The sequence below is a fragment of the Palaemon carinicauda genome, chromosome 2 (genome assembly GCF_036898095.1).
Source record: "Palaemon carinicauda isolate YSFRI2023 chromosome 2, ASM3689809v2, whole genome shotgun sequence".
Classification (NCBI taxonomy): Eukaryota; Metazoa; Arthropoda; class Malacostraca; order Decapoda; family Palaemonidae; genus Palaemon; species Palaemon carinicauda.
The window spans coordinates 197,485,531-197,512,677 of NC_090726.1; the positions used below are offsets into that span (position 1 = coordinate 197,485,531).

The following is a 27,147-nucleotide window of genomic DNA, read 5'->3' on the forward strand; positions in this document are numbered from 1 at the left end:
AGAACTATTGACATGAAATTTATAGAATACTCAGATGGGCATCCTGCCCCATTATTTTAGAGTTTTGACTTACCCAGCACAGCTAGGCATAAATTTTAATTAAACCCATCATTTATGTTATGAACAGTTTTAAAAATATTCTCCCGACTCGTTTGATCAGCTAAAGGGTTTCCATCATAAATGCCTACCTAAATAGCAATCTACCAAACAAAACACGTAATTTGTTTGCTATAGATACATACAAATTCTTTTGAATAGCTCATAGATACAAACCTCTTACTTTTTAATGTGTGTTTTCCTTCCAACATCTCCCTTAAATAATTTAAGGGTATATATTGTTCCAAACATGTAGAGTGGATAGAATTCATTTCACTCAAGCCCTGAAAAAGGAAAATCTGACATATATGTTAATGATGATGAATGATGGACAAATAGTCAGTACAATACTTTAATTTACGAATGTCTTTCATGGATAAATGAAACAAATACAGTACCTCCAGATAAGGCATAAGCGCACTGAAAAATATTACTTTAACTCAAACATTTTTGGCATTTGTGATAAATAAAAAACTATGATAAATGAAACAAATACAGTACCTCCAGATAAGGCATAAGCACACTGAAAAATATTACTTTAACTCAAACATTTATGGCATTTGTGATAAATAAAAAACTACAAAAGGTTGCTACTTCTTATAAAAGGCTACTCTTACTTTATATTAAAAAATCACATTCCTGACGGTAAAAATTGCTTCATTATCTGAGCCTGCAATAAGTACAGGTCCTTCAATGTCTAACGAGTTGATGGGAAGCGGTGACGGAGGGATAATGCTTGTTGTATCGATTATCCCTTGAGCAACGTCACTAGTAAGCCATACACTTATGCTAGATCCTGGAAGAAACCAAAAACATTAAACAAATTTGAAAGAGTTCTATTAAAATTTAGTGTTTCGATACTTACTAGGGAGTTATAAAGCACAAGCTTCTTGACCTTAAATTATAAAATAAAATTTTTCTTTCTCTACCACTATATACCTCTCCCGGGTCCGACGACCAACCAATAAGACAAATTTGTAGATAATTTGTATTTTTCCCAACTACAACCCTGGAGTTATTTATAAATGAATATATATAAATAACAGATGGTTTGTTGGTTTGGTGAACAACTTGGTATTGTATTCATACTGCTAGGCAGTACCTGAGCTTAGTGGTGAACGTGAACCACTCAAATCTAAATCAGTATATCAAAGTCAAGACGTATTGAATCTGAAACATCTACGTAAAACATATTAATTCTGAAATATCTATGTAAAGGGAGGGGAATATATGACTTTCATGTCAGCACTGAAATATTATTTTTACAATTAAATGTTTTTTTTATTTTGACGAGTCTTACCTGTGAGAGTCGCATAGTTGCCTACCGCACTTCTTTAGTTAAGAGGGTTTCATTCTTTTAACAATGATCCATTATAGATGATAGCCCAAAAACTAGTTTAGTACTATAGGTGATAGCACAAAAACTAGTTTAGTATTATAGATGATACCACAAAAACTACATGTACTTTAAAAAAGGGATTTTGACGAAGGAAAAATCTATTTCTGGGGAGAGACCTGTGACGCCCGGTGAAAAGGGTCCTTCTTTACACTTTTCTGATATAAACCTTCCAAATATACCAGAGAAAGACAAAAGCATGGAATGCAGAGGTTACTACCCTCGCGCGAGCACCTTGTGGGTGTCGTGTATAAAGCAGGGGCGTGTGAAAACCACTATTCACAGGCTGTCTTCCATTTAGCTAATTCCTTCGTCAAAAGGGATGGGCCGATACAGAGGCACCAGCTACGCTACCTGTACCACGCCACCAACGCCCGACGCGAGCGCCATCTTAACAACATCCTTCTGTTTTGGACTTGCTAGCTTGGTCTTAGATTTTTGTGTTCTCGGTGTTTTCACGTTTCGTGGATTATTTTCATCATGGCCGAAGCTCCAACTTCACCCATACCAATGTTAAGTACCATAGTTTGTTTTGACAGCTTTTTGCAGTACTGGGCAGTTGTACTCTTCCCAGTATTGTGTTGTTTTTATTTCGACCGGCTTGGCCTTCCGCGGTGTCGGCAGCCATTGTTGTTTTGATTTGCCTCGCTGGGAATTTCATGTTAGTCTTGCCCATTTGGTACTCTGTCAGTTAGGTTCTTGGTTAAGTCACTGGCCTTACGCCTTTTTGAACCATTATTATTATTTCCTATGGTACTTTTTGCTAGCAAGTCCAGTCTCGAACAAGAATAGCGTTCTGGCTTTATTATAGTTTAGTACCCGCCCTGAGAGGCATTCGTCAGTGGACTATATCCTTTTAAATTTTGTTAAAGCAGACGTTATTCTTCGTTCGTAGTCTTGTATTTGACGTTACAATTTTATTGTTATACTTTTATAGTGTGCTTAATTAGGTTCTTTATAGTGTAACCACGAGAGCGAGAGCATGGAGTTCTCGTTTCTGTCGCTACAGTCACGAGTTACCCTTTCTCTCGTTTTATTTCTTAGCCTCGAGTAGGAGAGGTGGATTTCCCGTTTTCCGTTTCATACGATCACGGGTTCTCCCTCCCCCCTCTCCCTCTACGGGTATATGATATTTTACGATTTATTTTGTTATGTGGTTACTGTTAATATAGCTAGCGTTATTAATAGGTCCTGTTCGTGTGTGAGTCATTGTTTTGGGCCAGCTTTATGACACCACCTGTTCCCCTCGTAGTTCCGTCCTCTCCCCGCTACGGCTTGGGAGTAGGATCTGAACATTCATCCACTCCGCCGTGAGTTCTACTCCGCCATGAGGGATACTCATTGAGATTGGAACCTATAGTTATATATCATTTGGAGTGCAACCCTCGGGCAGGGCCTCATCCCCCCGGTGGTCCCTTGCACCCAGACTCCGGCCACTGCCATATCCACACAAAATATTCATTATTAATCACAACTTATTTATTCCGGACCTTTCACCGGACCTCCGGCTTCACCGGAGATCACCAATACGCTTAGCAATGATGTTAGCCTTAGCTTTTAGCTACTGCTTGTATTTTATAATTTATTTGATTACGGGCCTATCACTGAATCCTCGACCCTGTCGGAAGTTCCGCAGATTACATTAATTTATTTTATTCTTATTTTAATAATATTTATAGTGATACGGACCCATTTTAGATTGCTCCGGCACACTCTGGTGCAGGAAAATTTTATATTTAAAATATTTTAATATGGAGCTCCGGCTCTCAGTCATTGAACCATTCTATGCACACATATTTCATGCTATCTAGGCTCTGTTAGTAGATCTTAATCCCTTACCAGAGTCTCAAGGAACATCCAGACTTATGTCTCCTTTCTTTTACAGAAGGTCCGCTGCGCTGCCAAGGGCTGCCCCGTCTCTTTCAACGATCCCGTTGGACATGACCTCTGCCGATCGCATGCACATTGCGCTATCTCCTTTATTCGGGAGCCGGGACAAGCCCCATACATGGTGTGGTTCCCGGAATCGTGCATGCTCTGTTACGAGTGGTCCTCCTTACTCCTGAACGATGACGTAAGTTGGTTTTCGTTTTGTTCCTTTTATCCTTTGGCGATGATTTAATTTGTTACTTAATTATGTATACATCGCTTATTTCGGAGAGCGATCGTTCTCCTTCATCACTAATCCCCTCAACTCTTTCAGGCCGATGATGAATCTCTTCGGTCGGCAAGAGCTGCTCTTCGTCCTTGGGTGTCGGGCTTCGGCAGGAATGCTCCGTCTGGCGCACCCTGTCTCCTCGACGGAGACATGGCCTCCCGACTTCCCAGGCTCTACCACTGCAGCAGTCACTCTGGAGGCGGCTGCCCCTTTAATTGAAGCGGTCAGAGCGACCATCCCCACGGAAGACGAATCTCTTTTATCGGGGGACGTGTCAGCTCTGGATTTAGACATCGAGCCCATGGACGAGCAGGTAGGTGGTGTCGAGTTGGTGGAAACCTTTTTATCTCCTACTCCTTCTTCTACCTCTTCCTTTCTCAGCTTTGATAAGCCTACGGCTTCTCCTCGGGATCCCTCCGTCCCCGTACGACCCAAGGTGAAGCCACTACGTACCTATAAGTCATCAGCTTTGCCATTGTCTACGTCACCGGTCCCCGGACCCTCGACTGCTCCTGATGTTCCTATTGCTTCCCATAAAACCGTGACTTCTAAGAAGTCGAAGTCCGCCAAGTCCAAGGTTTCGTCGGCGGGTGGCTCTCAGGTACCCTCCTTCCCCGTCGACCTGATCAGGGATATAGTCAAGGAGCAAATTCAGCAACATTCTGGGGCTATGACAGAGCTAAAAGATACGGTGGCGAATCTGATCCGCTCCGGAACTCAGATTCCTCCGCCTTCAGCCGCAGACGCGTCGAAGTTCCCCCCCTTTCGATAAAAACAACCCTTGGAGGTTTGTCTTGCATGCTCCTTACTTAGATGGTACCCTAACTCTAGATGGCATAGGCACCCGCCCTCTTAGAGGACCTAGAATTCTACCCCCCGGGGCTAGAATTTCCATTCAACGGCTTTGTCCGCCTAAAGGAGCATGCCTTGGTTAGAATGGACAAGGTACCGAAGGAAACGGTGATATTTCCAAAAGAACAGGCCCAAGCTGTCTGGACCAGGACTCTATCAGAATGGGGGTGTACCAACTCCAAGCTCACCCCACACAAAGGTGCCTACTATTTTTACAACGGCATCGTCCATTACCTTGCCACTTATAGATAAAGTGACGGATCTGACAATATAGGCCGTCAAGGAAGGCTCTGCCATGCCGGCTCTCAAAGAGACGGATCCCACCTCAATGCTCATTTCGAGTACCTCTGCCACCTGGGATGACGCTTTTTCTACCTTCACGGTAGGGAAGCTAGACCCAGACTGCGCCTCTACTCTTTTTTCCGAGAAGCTTCCCAGATTACTAGAGAGTCTTCTCAAGACCGAGTTCGAGGCACATAATAGGTTAGCTAGGTCCCTCCACTCCATCACCTCCATAGAGTCCCTAGCCTCTGTTTACCCGACTGAAACTTTGTTCAGGGTTTTCACAAAGAACCTGCTTCTGTCCTACCAAGTTGACCTCCACGACTTCTGGTCGGCTCGGGTTAGCTGCAGGAAATATGTTCTGTCTGAGGCTTCTATCAGACATGAACCGAACAGGCTGATAGCGTCCTCCTGCTGGGGTAAGAACCTATTCCCTCAGGATGAAGTTAATAAAGTTCTTCAGGACGCTGCGAGGGCAAACCAAAATTTGCAAGTAAGGTGGGGCCTCACGACCAAAAGGAAGATCGAATCCCACAAACAATCTTTCTTCAAGAACAAGCAGAGATTTACCCCTTACAAGACGAACCGGGGTCACTACCACCAATCGGCAGTTCCCCACACGTCAACACAGTCTTCCTCTAGTTCGACTTCTCAGCAACCGGCTCCTCCTCAGCAGGTGGTCTACCTCACTGCTCCCCCAGGTACACAACCCAACCCCATGTCTTCTTGGATGTCCTCCCCTGCATACAACCCTAGTTACGAACCCTCCGGTTCCTTTCGTGGACACCAGAGAGGAAGCTATAGAGGTAGAGGACAGTTCCGCCATCGAGGCGGACCTAGATCAAGGGGTGCCCGGGGAGGGAAGGGACCTAAATTCACTCCCTCGCAATGATGTGATCCCGGTAGGGGGGAGACTTTATCCCTCTCGAGACCATTGGACCTTCAGTCCATGGGTTCACAGCATAATATCCAAGGGCTTAGGTTGGAAATTGTCACAGGGATCTCCACCTCCACTAGTGACCTTCTTCCAGAGACCCACTCCCATCCTGAAGAGTACACCACAGAGTTACTCAAGAAGAAAGCAATCAAACGGGTTCGATCACTGAAATTCCAAGGCCTCCTATTTACAGTTCCAAAGAAAGACTCGTCGGCGTTGAGAGTGGTTCTGGACTTGTCAAAACTAAACTCTTACATTCTCTGCGACAAAGCAGTCATTGCTTGATAATCCTAAATTAAATGCTACAGTACAAAAAAAAAAATAAAGTACAGTAAATCCATAATATACAATAATTACCACTACATGGCTTAGTTGAAATTATGACATAGACGTACTGATACTCTATTGGCTTAATAGTTTACGGTAACAACCTGGCACAGTTTTTGTCACATGGTATTTTCATTACAAAATAAATTTTTGAACATACTTACCTGGTAGTTATATATATAGCTTACGTCCCTGATGTCACGGCAGAAAATTCGAATCTCTCCCCAATCGCCGATTGGATAGCCAGGTGTACCACCCCTGCGCCCTAGCGAGGTACCTAGGAACCATTCCAGGAACCCTCATATATTCCATGCCTCTAGTCTCTTAGAGGAGAGGAGGGTGGGACTTTAATTATATATAACTACCGGGTAAGTATGTTCAAAAATTTATTTTATAATGAAAATACCATTTTTAAACATAAGACTTAGCCGGTAGTTATATATATAGCTGATTAACACCTTTGGTGGAGGGTTAGAGACAGCTAGTATAAATGGAATTTTTCTCAAGAGTTCATTAAAACAAACTAAAGGGTTTGTACCTGATAAGGAAGCTGACTTCAATGATTCTCTGTTTCATTATGTCTGCTAGCCTTATGAGATCCAGCGATCCTCCCAGGGGCTGAAGATCTCGTAGGGACTGTCAAACCGGTGTATATACCTCATTATGACAGAACCTCCTCCAATAACCAGTTCCGGGCGCTCTTCAAGGAACAAAATTGACCACCTGACTAAAATCAATGATTTTGGAAGACTGACACAGTCTCCACAAATAACCATAAAAACAAATAAAAGTTCCAAGAGAAGAAAAGGTTATTGGGATTATGGGAACGTAGTGGTGGATCCTTCACCCAATACTGCACTCGCTATCACGAATGGTCCCAGGGTGTAGCAGTCCTCATAAAGAGTCTGGACACGATTAAAATAGTGTGAAGTGAACACAGATTTACTCCCCCAAAAGGTTGTGTCCATAATACTCCACCACAATCTATTCTGCTTGAAGGTCATCCAAGTTGTTATAGTACTAACCTCATGCGTCTTGACCTTAAAAACTTGAGGCCAGTCTCACTGTAATGTGTATGAGCCTCTCTTACAAGAGTTTGATGAAGAATGAAAGGACATCCTTGACATCTGATAACGAGGGCTTCTTAATCGAGCACCAAAGAGCTTTCGACTTGCCTCGCAACTCTTTCATACTGCCTGGGTAGAACTTCAGGGTTCTTACTGGACACAGAACTCTCTCCAACTCCTCGCCAACCATATCCGAAAAATTCGGAAACTCAAAAGCCTTAGGTCAAGGTTGAGAAAGGCGGTCATTTCTGGTGAGAAAGTCTAACTACAATGAGCAGATAGCTTCGTTATCTCGAAAGCCAACGTTTTACTAAACGTATGTCACCAGACTAACAAAAAAAAAAAAGTTTTCATTGAGAGGTCCTTAAAATGAAGATGAAAGCAAGTGCTCAAGCTTGTCACTCATACGGAACTTCAGGATTGAGTCCAGGATCCAAGCTCGTGAATCCTGGTTGTTTGATGTTTCAAACAAGTTGAGACGTTCCTGTAGGACTTTATCAATCAAAAGGTCCAAGATACTGTGTCTGACAACAGTCGCTAACACACACCTGTATCTCTTGATGGAAGAGGATGAACAAATGAGCTTCCTTCGAAGGTAATGAGCTTCCTTCGAAGGTAAAGCAGAAAGTCAGCAATCTGAGTTGTAGAGATACTGGAAGAGAAAAACAGAGTTGAATCTGCACCATTCTCTAACGCTTCCCACTTGGATTGATAAATCCTGATGGTAGAAGTTCTTATTGCACTTGCTCTTTCAAAAATGTCTAGATCCTGTGAGGTTTCAAAAGGCTGAAGGTAGCCAGAAGAAAAGCTTGGAGACTAGAAGGGTAACTTTCCAAGAGAGGTTGTTTGAGTAAAACTACTCTTAATGGAAGACTTCTAGGAGAGTCCACCATCCATTCCAGTATCTCTGTGAACCATCCTCTTGAGGGCCAAAAGAAGGCCACTAAAGTCACCTGGTCCCTTCGTGTGACACAAACTTTTGTGTCATCTTGTAAGGAAAAAGAACGAGGAAAACGTACACATCCAGATTGGACCAGACTAATAGGAATGCATCTATGTGGACTGCTTCGAGATCTGGCAATGGAGAGCAGTAAGATTCTAGTCTCTTTGTCTGTTAAGTCACTAATAAGACTACTGTATACTAGAACAACACCAAAGTCGCCACAGATTCTTGCAGATTTCTCGATGAAGTGTCCATTCTCCAGCTGAGACTGTTCTTCCAGAAGTTCTTCTCTTTTTTAAAGAACCTTGTTAGAAGGAATACATTCTTCTCCTTAGCCCAGATGAGAAGACTCCTCTCAGTCCCGAAAAGGAACCTCGAGTGGGTTCCATCTTGCTTGGCAATGAAAGCCAATTCTGTGGTGTGATCGGCATAGACCTGCACCACTTTGTTCCAAACTGACCCTTCAAAGCTTTTTGAGAGCCAACTGGACTGTCAACAGTTCCTTTGGGTGATGAGGAAGCTCTTCTCATCCTCTGTCCAAAGTCCCGAAGCTTCCAAATGTCTAGTGTTGCTCCCACCCCGAAACCGAGGTGAGGAGACACAACACAAGGTCTAAGATCCTCTGTTCAAAAGGGGTGACCTTCCGGAAGTTGACTGGATTGAACCACCACTAAAGGCAACTTCTTATAGCATCCTAAAAGAGATGCATATCGACTCAAGACCTTCTCCTTGTCCCAAAATGATTGAGGTTGAAATGGAGAGAATAAAGATAACTCACATAAGGATCATAGCTTCTAGCTTCTGACTGGCCGGGAATCGAACCCTGGTCCAGGAAAACTAGGATGAACAGTGACATAACAATGGTCACCAAGAAAGAATCAGTCTTCCCAGGGAAAAAAACCCCTCCCCAAGAGGAGAGGTTTCCCAACACACTCATCCACTTCCTCGCAGAACACTTCTGTATCTTAGAAAGATTGCAGTTTCAAGAAGGCTTGCTCCGTTCTAAGAGGAGACGTAAAAGCCCGAAAAAACTTGACTCTGAATCACCATCCTTAAATAAAGTATTTTTGTGATGGTGTCAGAAGATCTAACGGAAGTAGTGACGTTGTGTTTATCAGGATACATGTAATTAAAGTCCTGACTCCTGGCGTCAAGGAAACCCAGATCACCGCCTATGTCGCCGCGTTGTACTAAGGCTAGACGCTCGATAAAAACTTTCGTGATCAAAGAGATTGGAACTAAGGCGTCCTTGATCTCGACATTTGATTCGACTAGTGTCACCACGAAGTCCGAGGTTCTCATGTTCAATGTCATGCCTCCTTCAGGATCTCCGACGTCGAGCGTCCTGAAAGACAGGGCGCCGAGCTTCCTGAAAGACGGGACGCCGAGCGTCCTGTAAGACGTGGCGCCGAGCATCCTGAAAGACGTGGTGCCGAGCGTCCTGAAAGACGAAGCGGCGAGCATCCTGTAAGACGTGGCGCTGAGCTTCCTGTAAGACGTGGCGCCGAGCGTCCTGAAAGACGTGGTGCCGAGCGTCCTGAAAGACGAGGCGCCGAGCGTCCTGTAAGACGTGGCGCCAAGCTTCCTGTAAGACGTGGCGCTGAGCTTCCTGTAAGACGTGGCGCCGAGTGTACTGTAAGACGTGGCGCTGAACATCATGGAAGGAGTGGCGCCGAGCGTCCTGTAAGACGTGGCGCTAAGCGTCCTGGTGTCAGAAGAGACTCGTCTAGTTGACAGGAATACGCAATTCTTCTGAAAGGATTAAAGTTATCTGAAAAACCTTCATGAAGATCGTAAGAAAGAGCTCTGATAAATCAATCGTCCAGATACAGGGAGGCTCTGATGACTCTTGAGTGCAGTATTCTGCTACATTTAGCAAAAGTTTAAATGCAAAGCCTGCCTCTTAAACTCTTCTCTAGAACTGTGAGAGAGATCTATTGGAGCTAAAACTAAAGGAGGTTTTCCTATGAAAGGAAATTGTAATCCTCCTTCAGAAGATGTACTGACCAAAGGTCTGCTCCCCTCTTCTTCCAAGATTGCCAGAAGTTATGTAGTCTGGCTCTACTGCCTGAAGGCGAAAACAGTCAGACTCTGCTTCGCCTTGTGACCAGGCTGACATGAGACTTTAAATAGTTCATGATTTCGATGTCTCCATGGAGAACTTTGACTTCTGCACGAAGGCATTGAGAGCAGTTACATCCAGGACCGGATAAAAGCCTCCATCTCCCAAAAGAGACACATTTGATGTTGCAAAGTCTGTTTTGCAGAGAGGTCTTATCAGAGAAACTAACAAAGGAGGTTTCACTAGGAAAAAGATTTCGCATCCATCCTAAAGGAATACCACAGACCTCAAAGTTATCCTGCCCATTATCAGGATCCCTTAAGAGATTCAGCGATCCACCCAGGGGGCTGTAAAAATCTCTGTGGGGCTGCCACAAGGTCCTCGACCTTAACGTGGTAAGACCTCCACCCTTGCTATCCTCGAATACCTGATAAGGAAGCTGGCTTCATAGGTTTATATGTCTCATTTACCGGCATTCCTTGAGAGACTCAGCAATCCACCCAGGGGGCTGTAACAGTCTCTGTGGGGCTGCCACAAGGTCCTCGACCTTAACGTGGTAAGACCTCCACCCTTGCTATCCTCGAATACCTGATAAGGAAGCTGGCTTCATAGGTTTATATGTCTCATTTACCTGCATTCCTTGAGAGACTCAGCAATCCACCCAGGGGGCTGTAACAGTCTCTGTGGGGCTGCCACAAGGTCCTCGACCATAACGTGGCTAGACCTCCACCCTATGTGACATATCTGTTTTAGACGTTATGACGTTGTTACTGTTTTAAGAATGATTTATTATTAAATTATTCTCATCATTTATTTATCTCCTTATTTCCTTCCCTCACTGGGCTATTTTTTCCCTATTGGATCCCTTGGGCTTAAAGCATCTTAATTTTCCAACTAGGGTTGTAGCTTGGCTAGAGATAATAATAAAAATAATCTCGTACCTCAGATACAAGATCTAGAGGCCAGGTTATTCAGAGGGAAAAGAAAGCTGTCTTTCCTTGGTGCTTCTGAGACTCTAAACAGTCTCCCACCATCCTTAAAGCTTCATTTATGACCACGTGTAAATTCAGAGGGTGGCGAACGTGATTCAACAGGCATAAAATAATTTGGAAACTAATCATGAAAACTTTCATGAGTTTTTAAATCAACTGAATGACGAAAGAAATAAGGATCTTCTCCTTTTGAGAATCTCAAATTCAACAGGAGAAAAGTGATCACCAATGTCTTCTACTGACAAAGATCTTGTAAGACGTGGCGCCGAGCATCCTGAAAGACGAGGCGCCGAGCGTCCTGAAAGACGAGGCGCCGAGCGTCCTGAAAGACGTGGCGCCGAGCGTCCTGAAAGACGTGGCGCCGAGCGTCCTGAAAGACGTGGCGCCGAGCGTCCTGAAAGACGTGGCGCCGAGCGTCCTGAAAGACGTGGCGCCGAGCGTCCTGATAGACGTGGCGCCGAGCATCCTGAAAGACTTAGCGCCAAGCGTAAAATGATCTTCATTACGTCACTCGGCGCGTTCAGTTCATCAGAGGGTTCTCATGGCCGACAAGCGCTCTGGAACAAAAACCGTGTCTATGTTGGTTCGTAAGCATTATAGTATTGCTATTATTAGCTAATGTGATGCAATGCAAGACTCTAACAGCAATGTTAGTAGCTTAACGTCCAACGCTCTTTGCTTTCCCATGGCAAGGGCGAGCATTCTTGGGAACGTCAACAAGAACGCTCGAGAGGACGTCTGCTCGTGAGCTAACGCCTCTCGTTTCCTTTGACCGATCGACATTCCTTCTCCCAGGGGTTGGAGAGCTTGGAAGAGGTCTAAGGCTAGGAAAAAACGTCCACTGTGCTGAATAAATTCACTGCACTAATTTAGCACTGAAACTTGCACTTTTAACTCTTACACAAAAGACCATAACTAGTCCTGCCCGTTGTGATAGATCTTTCTCTTACTGCCAAGGGCTTGAATGAGAATGCAAAATAGTTTCTAGTTCTTGCTATACTGTATAAAAATGTAACAAAATATTTTCATAAAATATTACCCTGATATTTTCATTATAAATAAATGTTTGAACACACTTACCCGGTAGTTACATATAACTACCGGTAAAGATAAATGTTATACATACTCACCCGGTAGTTATATATAACTACCGGGAAAGTTACATGTTATACGATTCAAATGAACAGATATAAGAATAACATATATAAATGTAAACAACCCTTAATTCTTAAAGGTTCCCAAAAATAGTGATTTGTTATTATTAAAATTAACAGATATCGCAATAACGTATATATATATGTAAAGAACCCTTAAATCTTAAGGGTTTCCAAAATTAGTGGATTGCTACACTTTACAATCGGAACACATATGTGAAAATACGAATAAAACTAGAATCCCAACATCGAAAGAAAATAAACAACGATATCAAGAATTGTTGGGACAGCATCGTATTTACATGAGAACTACGCAGCGAAAATTAACAATACGCTAGTTCTATTTAATCTTTGAAAATAGTATCGATGATTTAAAGAACGAATACTAAATACACAAACATTTCTTAAAAATTAATATAATCTTTTTATATTAAAAGTTAAATACTTATTGTAAGTTAGATTTCCTTTACAAGAAAAAGCAAAGAAAATAATTATGCAACATATTACGTAGTACTGTGTTGCTTACGTCACACGATTGTGACGTCATAGAGATGGTGAAACGATCTCCGCCATCATGTTTAAAGAGTAGGTTCGTTAGTTTTACAGTAGGGGGAAAAAACTCCCATTCCTACCTCTGTTAAGATACAAACGTAGTTAAAGCACTAACACTCAGTAAAAATAAAATCCAACCAGCAAAGCTAAAAGTAAATTGTACATCACCAAGATAACTGTAATATACAGGTTATAGCGAGTGAAAAATCCAACATCTTGCTGCTAGCGCGGCAGGGAATATATGAGGGTTCCTGGAATGGTTCCTAGGTACCTCGCTAGGGCGCAGAGATGGTACACCTGGCTATCCAATCAGCGATTGGCGCGAGATTCAAATTTTCTGCCGTGACGTCAGGGACGTAAGCTATATATATAACTACCAGGTAAGTGTTATGTTTAAAAAGGGATTTTAACAAAGAAAAATCTATTTCTGGGCGAGAGACCCGTGTCACCCAGTGAAATGCTCCTAAAGCACCATTTCTAAGGTATATAACTGCTATGTATTACCAGAGAAAAAATTGCATGGGAATGCCAGGTTGAACCCAGCTGGCTCACCTGTATAAGGTGTCGGTATAATACTGGGGCGCGATAAATCACAACCAGAGGCCTCACACCATTTAGATATCTCCTGTCAAAATCCCCGAACAGCGAGGTGCCGTTCGACCTCGTACTACTACTAGACAACCCACGCCAGTGACGTCACTCCTTAAATAGCACGCAGTTTGTTAACCATATTTTGTGTTGTGTGTGAATTTCGCTGGTTTTTCTCTGGATTTACCTCAAGATGTCCGACTCCACTGTCACTACATCTAAGTTAAGTAACAGATCTATGAGTTTTGAGATTTTGGAGGGGGCCTTGTCCATTTTTGTTTATATTATTCAGTTTTGTTCACGACCTTGCTGGGTCTCTCTCGGGACAGGCTCCTTTCTCTCTCTCTCTCTCTCGTTCGTTCTAACGATTTTCAATAAGTCCTCCATACTGATTGTTTCTCGTTGTGAACTTTATGGATCGCCAATTTGTAAACGCTGGATATGACTCACATATAAGACGGAAGGTTTATATACGCAAATGAACAAAGGAAAACCCAATAATTTTATAAATCAACAAACCTGCCGGTTCCCTGCTATTCTTGAAAGGCATGTTGGTAGGTCTGGCATTGGCAGAGGCATCCCAGTGGAGAACCTGACCATCTATCCCACAAGTAAATAAATGCTCGGGAGAAGCTGGATGAAATTTGACTGAAGTAACTGTAAATAAAAACACATAAAAGTAATGTATCAGTTTTATACTTTTCATCTAAGAATTATTATCATAAACCAGAATTCTAGAGCAGATTTTCATGCTAAATAATCATTACAAATTATCTGTTGAGTCTTAAAAGGGTTTCAACTACAGAAATATGCATACAGTACAGTACTGTATTTGCCTGGAAGAACACAGTTTCCCAGTGCAAGAAAGAAACATTACTTGTGCTTGAAAAAAAAAAAAAAAAGAGAGAGAGAGAGAGAGAGAGAGAGAGAGAGAGAGAGAGAGAGAGAGAGAGAGAGAGAGAGAGAGAGAGAGAGAGAGATTCATTACACATTTCATCAGTTATGGTACAAAGAAGTTTCAAAAAGTATTAAGTTGAGAGAGAGAGAGAGAGAGAGAGAGAGAGAGAGAGAGAGAGAGAGAGAGAGAGAGAGAGAGAGAGAGAGAGAGAGAGAGAGAGAGAGATTCATTACACATTTCATCAGTTATGGTACAAAGAAGTTTCAAAAAGTATTAAGTTGAGAGAGAGAGAGAGAGAGAGAGAGAGAGAGAGAGAGAGAGAGAGAGAGAGAGAGAGAGAGAGATTCATTATTCATTTCATTAGTTATAGTACAAAGAAGTTTCAAAAAGTATTAAGTTACAAGATTATTCTTTGACGTCTTACTTGAGCCAGAGTGAGCTGCAATCACAGTTATAGGCTGGTTGATATTTCGCATATCCCAGACTGTCAGAGCACCATCTTCTCCTCCAGAAGCAACAATATGCTGCTGATTTGGATGAGCTGCTAAGGTACAAACTGCTATCTGGAAAAACAGAATTCCATTAAAATTAGTTTTTTAATACTAGCATTTAAGCATCATAAATACCAAATGATCTAAATTTTAATATTCTGCACTATTAGCAATTTTAACTATCTAAAACGAGGAGTTGTTCCAACACTAACAAACCTAACGCTATTTAATTATTATTATTATTACTTGCTAAGCTACAACCCTAGTTGGAAAAGCAGGATGCTATAAGCCCAGGGGGTCCAACAGGGAAAATAGCCCAGTGAGGAAAGGGAAAAATGGAAAAATAAAATATTTTAAGAACAGTAACATTAAAATAAATATTTCCTATATAAGCTTGGAAGATAATCCCTACAAACCTTTAGGTACTTAGGAAATGTACAAATTTCTTCCAAATTTGTCATATCTGTATGTAAGGATGTTGTCAACTGCGAGACAAACCAAATATACAAATCATTAACTATATTTACTATAATTTTTATAAAAGTAGAAACAATTAGTTCATGTTTTAGTTTATGTCAGTCTCACAGACCCAAACTAAGTCCCAAATTCAAAATACTGTAGCTAAAATTATGACAGTTCCACATTTTTGTTACTGTATTTTTACTATTTGCTCCAGTTATACATTTTTTAAAGGTTACTAACAGTTAGGTTATTATTAAATGATCCAAATGATTTTACAGTACTGTATTTCCTTGAGTTTAGTGGAGTTTAGCCTTCCTGTATATATTTAAAGTATTGTTTTTGTAGGGCCTGGAACGAATTAGGCTATTTACACGTAAAAGGCGACTCACAACACGAAAAAATCACGTTACAAAGGCCACTACTGAACCAATTACTTTTGTGTTGTGAGGCACTACTGTATACCAAGTAGAACCTAGGTATAAGAATTTTATCTGTTCCAGGAGCAAGCTCATAACTCTACATGCTGGTCAACCAAAGAATTTTTCCCTTAATAAGTAAAGGGAACTCACTTAATGCATTCCACACATCCATAAATACACATACACTCCATTTCAAGGCTTGTAATGTTATTTAACATATTAATACATGCAGCCTTCACCTTGCTTGTCCCTGTTTTATTCTTCTTCAAGGCATGGATTGAAATGTTATTTTCATTAGTAAAATAAATTTTTGAATATACTTACCCGGTGATCATATAGCTGTCAGCTCTGCTGCCCGACAGAAAAACCTAAGGACAAAATACGCCAGCGATCGCTATACAGGTGGGGGTGTACATCAACTGCGCCATCTGTCGAGCAGGTACTCAAGTACTCCATGTCAACACAGAACCAATTTTCTCCTCGGCCCACTGGGTCTCTATTGGGGAGGAAGGGAGGGTCCTTTAATCTATGATCACCGGGTAAGTATATTCAAAAATTTATTTTACTAATGAAAATAACATTTTTCAATATTAAACTTAGCCGGTGATCATATAGCTGATTCACACCCAGGGGGGTGGGTAGAGACCAGCATTACATGTTGACATTATTATGAGCTAAGTATTTTGTATTTCATTTTAGCAGTTATTCCAAATAACAAACATAAAATAAATAAGTACCTGGTAAGGAAGTCGACTTGAACAATTACTCTGCCTTTTTAAGTACGTCTTCCTTACTGAGCCTCGCGATCCTCATAGGATGCTGAGCGACTCCTAGGAGCTGAAGTATGAAGGGTTGCAACCCATACTAAAGGACCTCATCAAAACCTCTAATCTAGGCGCTTCTCAAGAAATGACTTTGACCACCCGCCAAATCAAGTAGGATGCGAAAGGCTTCTTAGCCTTCCGGACAACCCAAAAACAATAATAAAACATTTCAAGAGAAAGATTAAAAAAGGTTATGGAATTAGGGAATTGTAGTGGTTGAGCCCTCACCCACTACTGCACTCGTTGCTACGAATGGTCCCAGAGTGTAGCAGTTCTCGTAAAGAGACTGGACATTCTTAAGATAAAAAGACGCGAACACTGATTTGCTTTTCCAATAGGTTGCGTCGAATATACTTTGCAGAGATCTATTTTGTTTAAAGGCCACGGAAGTTGCGACAGCTCTAACTTCGTGTGTCCTTACCTTCAGCAAAGCTTGGTCTTCCTCATTCAGATGGGAATGAGCTTCTCGTATTAACAGTCTGATAAAATAGGATAAAGCATTCTTTGACATAGGCAAAGATGGATTCTCAACTGAACACCATAAAGCTTCAGACGGGCCTCGTAAAGGTTTTAAATAGAACTTAAGAGCTCTTACAGGACATAAGACTCTTTCTAGTTCATTTCCAACTATACGATAAGTTTGGAATATCGAACGATATTGGTCAAGGCCGAGAAGGCAGCTCGTGTTTGGCTAGAAAACCAAGTTGTAGAACATGTAGCCGTTTCGGATGAGAATCCGATGTTCTTGCTGAAGGCATGAATCTCACTGACTCTTTTAGCTGTGGCTAAGCATATCAGGAAAAGAGTCTTAAAGGTGAGATCTTTCAGGGAGGCTGATTGTAGCGGTTCGAACCTGTCTGACATAAGGAATCTTAGTACCACGTCTAAATTCCAACCAGGTGTAACCAAACGACGCTCCTTCGTGGTCTCAAAAGACTTAAGGAGGTCCTGTAGATCTTTATTGTTGGAAAGATCTAAGCCTCTGTGACGGAAGACTGATGCCAACATGCTTCTGTAACCCTTGATAGTGGGAGCTGAAAGAGATCGTTCTTTCCTCAGATATAAGAGAAAGTCAGCTATTTGAGTTACAGAGGTACTGGTCGAGGATACGGATACTGACTTGCACCAGTTTCGGAAGATTTCCCACTTCGATTGGTAGACTCTAAGGGTGGATGTTCTCCTTGCTCTAGCAATCGCTCTGGTTGCCTCCTTCGAAAAGCCTCTAGCTCTCGAGAGTCTTTCGATAGTCTGAAGGCAGTCAGACGAAGAGCGTGGAGGCCTTGGTGTACCTTCTTTACTCGTGGCTGACGTAGAAGGTCCACCCTTAGGGGAAGTGTTCTGGGAACGTCTACTAGCCATCGAAGTACCTCGGTGAGCCATTCTCTCGCGGGCCAGAGGGAAGCAACTAGCGTCAACCTTGTCCCTTCGTGAGAGGCGAACTTCTGCAGTACCTTGTTGACAATCTTGAACGGAGGGAATGCATATAGATCTAGATGTGACCAATCTAGTAGAAAGGCATCTATATGAACTGCTGCTGGGTCCGGGATTGGTGAGCAAAATATTGGGAGCCTCTTGGTCATCGAGGTTGCGAAGAGATCCATGGTTGGATGGCTCCAGGTGGCCCAAAGTCTCTTGCATACATCCTTGTGGAGGGTCCATTCTGTTGGAATTATTTGTCCCTTCCGACTGAGACAATCTGCCATGACATTCAAGTTGCCTTGGATGAACCTCGTTACTAGTGAAATGTCTAGACCTTTCGACCAGGTGCGGAGGTCCCTAGCGATCTCGTACCATGTCAGAGAGTAGGTCCCTCCTTGCTTGGAGATGTACGCCAAAGCCGTGGTGTTGTCCGAGTTCACCTCCACCACTTTGCCTTGAAGGAGAGACCTGAAGCTTTTCCAGGTCAGACGTACTGCCAGTAGCTTCTTGCAGTTGAAATGCATTGTCCTTTGACTCGAGTTCCATATTCCCGAGCATTCCCTACCGTCTAATGTCGCACCCCAGCCTACGTCCGATGCGTCCGAGAAGAGAACGTGGTTGGGAGTCTGAACAGTCAGGGGAAGACCCTCTCTAAGGTTGATATAGTCCTTTCACCAAGTCAGACCAGACTTTATCTTTCCGGAAACCGGGATCGAGACCGCTTCTAGCGTCTTGTCCTTTTTCCAGTGAAAAGCTAGATGGTATAGAAGAGGACGGAGGTGTAGTCTTCCTAGTGACACAAATGATCCACGGATGACAGTGTCCCTACCAGACTCATCCACAGCCTGACTGGGCAGCGTTCCTTCTTCAGCATCTTCTGGATGGATAGCAGGGCTGGGGGTTGATCGTCTTGTTCAGCAACGTCCTCATCAGAGGGTTCCTCATCCGAAACTGATGAGGAAACGGCAACGGAGTGGGCAACGTCTGACTCGCTGAATCCGGTCGCACTGGTGGATGCGTGACGGAGCCGGACGCAAAATCATGGCACTGCTGCACAGTCTGTGAACTGTCAACAACCATGGGTGCGCGAGGAAGTACAGTGTCAACCCGAAACTGTCTAGACTGTCTGGGTTGTGCAGTCAACACCCTACCGGGTTGCTGAGGTTGACGCACTGCGTCACAACAAGTCACCTCTGCTGGTTGTTGAACGTCTTCCTAGTGACACACTAAACGTCAACCACCACCTCCGAGCGTCGCTTAACGTCAACGTGCGACTGGCAACCCACACTGGGTCGCATCGGTGGAGGAACCACCTCAACTGGCAGACGCGAGTAGGATACCTCAGCGTCAACAGGGCGCACAACCAACCGGTTGGAAGGTTGTTGGCCAGAAGGTTCTTCTCCGTATTAAAGTCCTCTATCAAGGACACAAGCTTGGACTGCATGTCTTGCAGCAAAGCCCATTTAGGGTCTACGGGAGCAGGTGTGGCAACAGACGGGGTTAGCGACTGAGGCGGAACCATTTACCATCCCTGGAAGCCTTGTTATGTGTGACATAATAGTACAGCAAAACTTCAAAGGCTCGACAAAAGTTGAGAAGTTGACCTGTAAACAACTTGGAGCGTCTCCTGGCTAGGCGCCAGGGCGAGTCTACCAGAATTGAGAAGTCTACCTGGGCAGAGGCATGAACTCCCAAGCCGAGAACTTCTCTCGAGTCCTATCAGACTCTCGCTCTATAAGCCAGTTTAAAAGAAGGGAAATCAAAGGCTGTATCCCTAAAACTCCTCCTGGTGCAAAAACCAGTCGCCTAGCCAACGTAACGCTCTCTAGGAGAGCGAGAGAGCACTAGCTTAACAACAACGGCTTCGAAGTAGCTAGGCCTAGTGTAAGTTCTGACGTTAGGCGAACGAGGAGCAGCAGTTACAAGATCCGGACGAAGATCCTTAAAAAAATCATCATGATTTAATTAAAGTCCATAGGAGGCTAAGCAGCTTAAGGCTCCTCTCCAAATGACAGAGTCCTCAAAGGAATATCAGTAGGAGGGAGAACAGCACTTTCTCATCTACAGGAACCTTGTCCGAGAAAAGCTAGGTTACCTCAGTGAGGGTCTCACTGGTGCAGTAGCAGCAGACCAGAAGGCAACGTTATGTAACTGCTTGACAGTCTGTGAACTGTCAAAAACTGAACTGTCAACCACACCAGGTGCGTGAGGACATACAGCACTGGTGCATTAGTAGCAGACCAGAAGGCAACGTCATGTAACTGCTTGACAGTCTGTGAGCTGGCAACAACCATAGCTGTGTGGGGAAGCAAAGCCTCTACTCCTGACTGACTAGTCTGCTGCGGGCGAGTAGCGGTAACCACAGTGGGTTGCGGAGGTTGACACACAGCGTCAAAACAAAGCAACTTAACTCCACCCTCCTGTTGTTGTGGTAACTCGCGAACGTCAACGGAGGGTAGCGTGCGTCTGTGAACGTCAACGTGCGGCTGGCAGGGTACATTGCGCATGGGTGGAGGAACTCTCACAGGCGGAGTGCGGGAGCAGGTAGCGTCAGTGTCTACTGTACGCACAACCGTGGTTGGTTGTAGGCTAACGGGTGCAGCGTCAACCTTCTCCGCACGATACTCCTGCATAAAAGATGCTAACTGTGTCTGCATAGACTGTAGCAAAGACCACTTAGGGTCTACAGCAGCAGGTGCGGCAACAGACGGTGTTACTGCCTGTTGCGGTACCACTTTGCCTCTCTTAGGAGGTGTGCAGTCATCGGAAGACTGCAGCGAGTCCGAACTGACCCAGTGGCTACACCTGGGCCGTTGGACTTGCGTGGAAGGGACCGACTTGCGCTTAATAAGCTGCGAGACCTTGGTCCAAGGTTTCTTACGAGAAACCTCTTCCGCAGACGAGAAGTAAATGGGCTCTCTCGTCTTTGTGTGGGTGGGGCGATCTTGGGTAGATACGCCCGAAACCACGGAGGGAAAAACGTCTGTTCGTTGATCAAGGCCTGACGAACCCATAAGTCGTTCGACATTACTTCTCCCCTGGGCTTGGGAGCTTGCAAGAGGTCCCGGACTAGGTGAACGACAGGCACGAACAGACGAACCCTCGGACGCAACACTGTAACACTTTGCGCATATCACTTTATCACTTCGATTTTCTGTTTTGCACTTATTTCACTGAAATCGAAATTAATACTAGCAAAAACAGAAAACATATATAAAGATAAAGAATTCTGTGGCTGGAAAAGAGACTAAACACTAGTTCAAATAAACTACGTTTACAATCTCTCACCGCACATAGCCTGGGGACAAGAATAAAACCCTAGAAACGTTTTACCTTCTTCCCCGTACAGCGACTAGGGAGGAGAGTCACACGAGAACAACGTTATCCGCTTGAACGGAACGTTTTTTCTCCTCTCTCTCCCTCCGTCTCTATCTCTCTCTCTCTTTCTCTCTTGATTTCGCACCTGAGAGAAGAGCCCAAATATATATCGTCAAAACATGTTATTTGGCTAAAGGAAAAAACTGAAAGGTTTTCCAAATAAAAAGTTCCTTTAATTTAGAATTTAAACCATTTAAGCTAAGAAAGAATGAACGAAACGTCAGAATCGATTTACTCTTACTGCAAAGTGAAACCGTGATACACTCTCTCTCTATAGTAACGATAGAGCGCATGTTGAACGTCCTGAACGTCAACAACTGCGTAGTCTAAAAAACTAAACGTTAGTTCATCTTTGAAAACAGTACGAGACTATCAAAGAAATTCTTTCATAAAACATTAAATTTAAAAAGTTTTAAATTCTTTAAAGGCTAAATACGATATAACGGGCTCAACGTTGATTAACTTCGGTTCCAAGTTAGGACCGCCTACTATCAGGAAAGGTCGCATATAAACAAAACATAAAAATTTATTTTTATATGTTTATAATAAATGGAAAGTTAATCGAAGAGGCCTAATAAAGGCGGAGAGATATAAAAGATATAGATCTATAACGTGTTAAGCAAAATTACTAAAAACCTAAACACACTTCCGTCTAAGGGAAGGGTCGGCCATTTAAAAGTGAAAGAGAGTCCATACTCTCTTTGTCACCATAATTAAATCTATCCAAAACGAGTTCAAGTTTTGAGATGAAGATAAAACCCCTGCATAGCGAAAGCTCAAAACTGGAATAGTGTACTTCACCAAATAGTTGTGAAAACAAATCCAGTTAGTAACAGCGTATTTAGTAGGTCTTGCCAGTGGCACGACAGAGAGAAAATTGGTTCTGTGTTGACATGGAGTACTTGAGTACCTGCTCGACAGATGGCGCAGTTGATGTACACCCCCACCTGTATAGCGATCGCTGGCGTATTTTGTCCTTAGGTTTTTCTGTCGGGCAGCAGAGCTGACAGCCATATGATCACCGGCTAAGTTTAATATTGAAAATTATATTATAAAATTGAAAACTAAATGGCCATCCATTGCCAACATGGTGGTGCGTTAAATTATATATACATGTATTAATTCAAACCTGTAATCACTTTGATATTAATTAATATTGCAGTAAATTTCATTATTCTACTAAAATACTTAACTCTCAAATTCATTCACAATTAAAATCTCCTATGGGATTTGACTCTGATGAGGCAAATAGAAGCAAGTACCCTTGCCTTGTAACTAAAATCAAGAATAAACTGAATTTGGCAACTACCTGTTGGCAATTGACAGATGAGGCACTCTATCAGTGATGACAACACTCGAACACATGTCGCAATGCGGATTTAGTAAGTAGGGAAATGAAATTTCATGCTAATCTCCCCTATGTAATATAGAGAAACATGTCTGGCTATACTGTATATATAAATATTTTCTTTTCTGTCATGCTCAGTGGGATTGCCAGACATATGATTATTCTGTCTCTCCTTGACCCTCGGGTAGGAGGCCGAGGGAGTAGTCATACCCTGGTGAGAGGGGGTACCCGAAGAGGTACATTAGGAAACCACAATCTCCAACAAATTGCTGAAACTGCCAGGTTGTAGTTAGGAAAAGAAGAGGAGGTGGGAAGGGTTGAATCCGTGTGTGTGTGCATACCTAAATATCTAGCCGTCATTTTTGACGGCTCGGGTGCACTAGTTATTTTAAAATTTCCTTAGTTTTGAAAAGAAAATTCCTACCCACCTGATCAGGACTAATCAAAGTCGCCTTAGAGGGCTGGTCGGCACGAAGGTCCAAAAGCTTCAAGTGGCCCTGCATGTTGGCCGTCAAGACTTCGCTTGCACGGAGATAGATGACGGCATATATGCTGCATCCCCCTATGCTTTCTGTTATAAAAACAATATGCATATCGTTACATCTAAAAGAATATGTTGTTGAAACAAAGATTTTAGAAAATTAAAGTAAAGTATCCTACGACATAATAAAAAGATAACATATATATTGCATCCCACTATTCTTTCTGTTAGAAAAACAAAATACATTTTGTTACGGATAAAACAGTATTTTGTTGTGACGAAGATTTTAGAAAACTGAAGTAAAATACCCGAAGACAAAATGAAAGTATTTCTGAGGGTGTTGCTTATGCCATTCTTTGTACCAAAGAGTTTTGTGTTCCATGGGACCTGTTTCCCCAATTACCCTATTTTGTTTTGTCACCAAAAACATTCCTGATACATTTTTAATCCACCAAATTCTATGCTAATCAAACTATTTGGAAAATCATCAACCTTTCCTTTCTAAAAATATGACACATAAAAAATATTGATGATGTTACAAGCTATGAATGTACCTATTTCTGACTTTAATACTACAGACGTATAAATACCTGACTTCTTCCATTGCTTTTCTATTTCTGTTGCAGTTAAAACTGCGATATATGTTTCAATCCCTACTTTTGAATACTATATCACAACAGGCTGACTTTTCTTAGTACCTTTCCAAGACTTTTTGTCAAAGACTTCAGTTTTCAGACCAATCTCTTGATATCTATTTCTACGGCTAATCAATAATCTATGTACTGTTATAAAGAATAAGTAACTTTTACCGATGATAATGTTCTTCAACGGACCGAGAGATGTTCTATAAGTGAGGTACAGCACGCACTATCTAACCCGCACGTCCATCACAAAGCTTTGGCTTGTAATTGTCATTGTTTGATTTATAATTTTTCCATTTTCATGGGAGTTTTGGTGTTCATCTTAAAATTTTTTCTATCACTCTAGAAATCCCATGAGTTCTTTGTTGTTGCATATCTCGGTTTGTTTTGCAGCCTGCATAAACATTTTATGAATCCACATATCATTTGTTAGTGGTTAGAGATTTGTAACTTATAGGAACCTTATGGAATTTCCCTCAATGTTCACGTTTTATGGATAGGTTCTTATCCACCCCTCCCGAAAAACATAAGCCATTACTAACTTAATACATTTACTCCTGCATTTTCCTACCCACACATGGCTTCTCAATTCAAATAATTGTAACTCTATTCATTTTATAGATAATAAAATTTATTTTTATATACTTGGGCATGTCTAATCTACCAACAAATGACACGTTTTGCCAAAGGACAAGCCCCGATCTTATTGGATATCAGTGTGAATCCTGAAAGGAGTCTTTTCATTCATAAAATAAAATTACGTTATCTAAACCTTTGTGAAGTTTATTCTTTACATTATTAGATTCACTACGAGTAAAAGATAAAATTCAAAGCAGACTTGATTTATAGTCGTTCAAAATAATGAAGGTGGAGTAAAAAGTTTTCCATTTCATCATCCTACCAATATCCTGTCTCATTAATTAGAAATACAGGTTTCATTTGACGTCAGAACCGAAGTTTCCATAAACAAAATCTCCAAAGATGTTAATATACATTATTCCCATTCCCACCCTTTCCTATTTCTACTTACAACGTCCCTTGCACCCACATCTCATCTAATGCTTGTGCATTGTGTTCTCCACCTCCTGTCAATCCTCATATACTTTTCTGCCTTTTATTTGATTTGTAGCCTTCAAATCACAAATTTTCGAATCAATTGTTATTTTGCCTAACCATACAAATCTGAGACATTTAACAGGAGTGATTTCAGTGAAGCTGCATATGGCTGGAAAGCTTTTTAAACGTGACCTCAGCGAAGCTGAGTATGGCCAGAAAGCTCTTTAACGTGACTTCAGCTAAGCTGAGTATGGCCAGAAAGCTCTTTAACGTGACTTCAGCTAAGCTGAGTATGGCCAGAAAGCTCTTTAACGTGACTTCAGCTAAGCTGAGTATGGCCAGAAAGCTTTTTAACGTGACTTCAGCTGAGCTGAGTATGGCCAGAAAGTTTTTTAACGTGACTTCAGCTAAGCTGAGTATGGCCAGAAAGCTTTTTAACGTGACTTCAGCTAAGCTGAGTATGGCCAGAAAGTTTTTTAACGTGACTTCAGCTAAGCTGAGTATGGCCAGAAAGCTTTTTAACGTGACTTCAGCTAAGCTGAGTATGGCCAGAAAGCTTTTTAACGTGACTTCAGCTAAGCTGAGTATGGCCAGAAAGCATTTCAAAGTGACTTCAGGGAAGCTTGTATGGCAGGAAAGCTTTTTAAAGAGATAAACACAACTGGTGCTACTTTCACTTCCCAGGAAGCAAATACGTGAGGTAATGATCATGATTCATATGGACAGTATATGAGAATAAACACGCCTTCACTTTCCGAATGAGCTTCACATATCGAGCCACACATATAGTAAAAGGTAGCAATATTTCAAATGATCCTAACCCAGAGAGATAAACACACATTACAAATTTTACTTACCTATAGTTCTGGAAATTTTTTCTTGATAAGGGTTAAGAACTACTAACTTGCCATCTTCTCCAACCGAAGCAATTTGATCACCATTACATGCTAAGGCTGTGCAAGGGCATGCACCTGAAAAATAAACAGATTATTGTATTCAATGTTGTAATTAAGTAATATCTGAATATCATACTTTACTAACTACGAATGAAAGATATTTTAACCCAGTAAGGTTGCAGTACATTATTCGTTATAAAATTGGTGCCTCTACGTCACTGATGAAAATCTAATCATAAAATTAATTTCTTTACCACACTCCTCTTAATTATAACAGAATTAATCAAAGTGTTACAATCAGTTATCAAATAATGACTAAATGGTATTGAAGGAAAAAGTGGGTGTGCGAAGCCAGGTAAGTTACCAGTACTCAATTATACCTGTCGTTACTTTATCAAAACCCTCAGGTGGATACTATTATATAAATGAGGAAGGTTTATACTGTTCTTAAGTCTTGAGTAGTGCCATAGCCTCTACATCATGGCTTCCACTGTCTTGGGTTGGAGTTCTCTTGCTTGAGGGTACACTCAGGCACATTATTTTGCTTCCTTATTTCCTTTCCACACTGGGCTACTTTCCCTATTGGAGCCCTAGGGCTTATAGCATCCTGTTTTTCTAACTAAGAATGTAGCTTAGCTAGTAACAATAATAATAATAATAAGTGTTTAACATCTCAATGACAGTTTACCATTTACAATAAACATGAAATATCAAACCTCCAATAAAGTTGTGTATTTTTTCCCACACAAACTTCTCTTCTAATTTGGCAGCTGCAGTATGTTGGAAGAGCCGGACATTCCCAGAACTACCTCCAGAAGCAAAAGTGTCTCGTGTTATATACTGAAATTAATCAAATGCACAATTAAATTATGGCATCTATTTTTCCAAAAGTAAGCTTACGGATATTTTACTGTATTGTTTCTCTTTTTCCCTACAGCGAAGTGTGTGGCAAAAACTCAACATTAAATACATTTATAAGAATATTTTATCCTTAGTCCATAAAAAGTTAGGCTGGGAGGAACGTAGAGAGTAGAGGTCCCCTTTTTGTTTTTGTTTCTTTGTTGATGTCGGCTACCCCCCAAAATTGGGGGAAGTGCCTTGGTATACGTATGTATGTATAAAAGGCTTTACAGAAACAAACTGTCTTCTGGGGCATAGTACATCATACTGAAGTGGTTAAGTATTGTTTACCAGAATTTAAAAATATTTAGTTTGTGATCTATTTCATAGGAGTCCTACACTGGTTCAAAGGGGCTACAAAACAAAAAGATTGCATGATGACCTTTTACTTTCAAGGGAAGCAAGAGCATAATCTTCAAATGGGGTATACTAACCGCAATGTTAGGTTTTCCTGTTTTTACCACAGTAAACAAATACAGTAAGTTTTAAAAGTAACTTGTATTTTTCCTAGCTACACAAACCTGATTC

At 41.9% G+C, this 27,147-nt stretch overlaps 1 protein-coding gene across 1 annotated transcript in view; it reads right to left on the reverse strand.

Moving 5' to 3' along the window:
- Positions 1-434: 434 nt before the first annotated feature.
- Nup43 (Nucleoporin 43kD) overlaps positions 435-27,147 on the reverse strand; it is a 35,031-nt gene continuing 8,318 nt past the window's right edge. Inside the window, exons 3-8 of the mRNA XM_068360811.1 lie at positions 26,436-26,559; positions 25,681-25,794; positions 23,074-23,216; positions 14,729-14,867; positions 13,926-14,063; positions 435-892 (exon numbers count right to left, since the gene is read on the reverse strand). Of these exons, the coding sequence (XP_068216912.1) occupies positions 720-892; positions 13,926-14,063; positions 14,729-14,867; positions 23,074-23,216; positions 25,681-25,794; positions 26,436-26,559 (831 nt within the window). The 3' untranslated portion in view covers positions 435-719. The remainder of the gene's footprint in view (positions 893-13,925; positions 14,064-14,728; positions 14,868-23,073; positions 23,217-25,680; positions 25,795-26,435; positions 26,560-27,147) is intronic.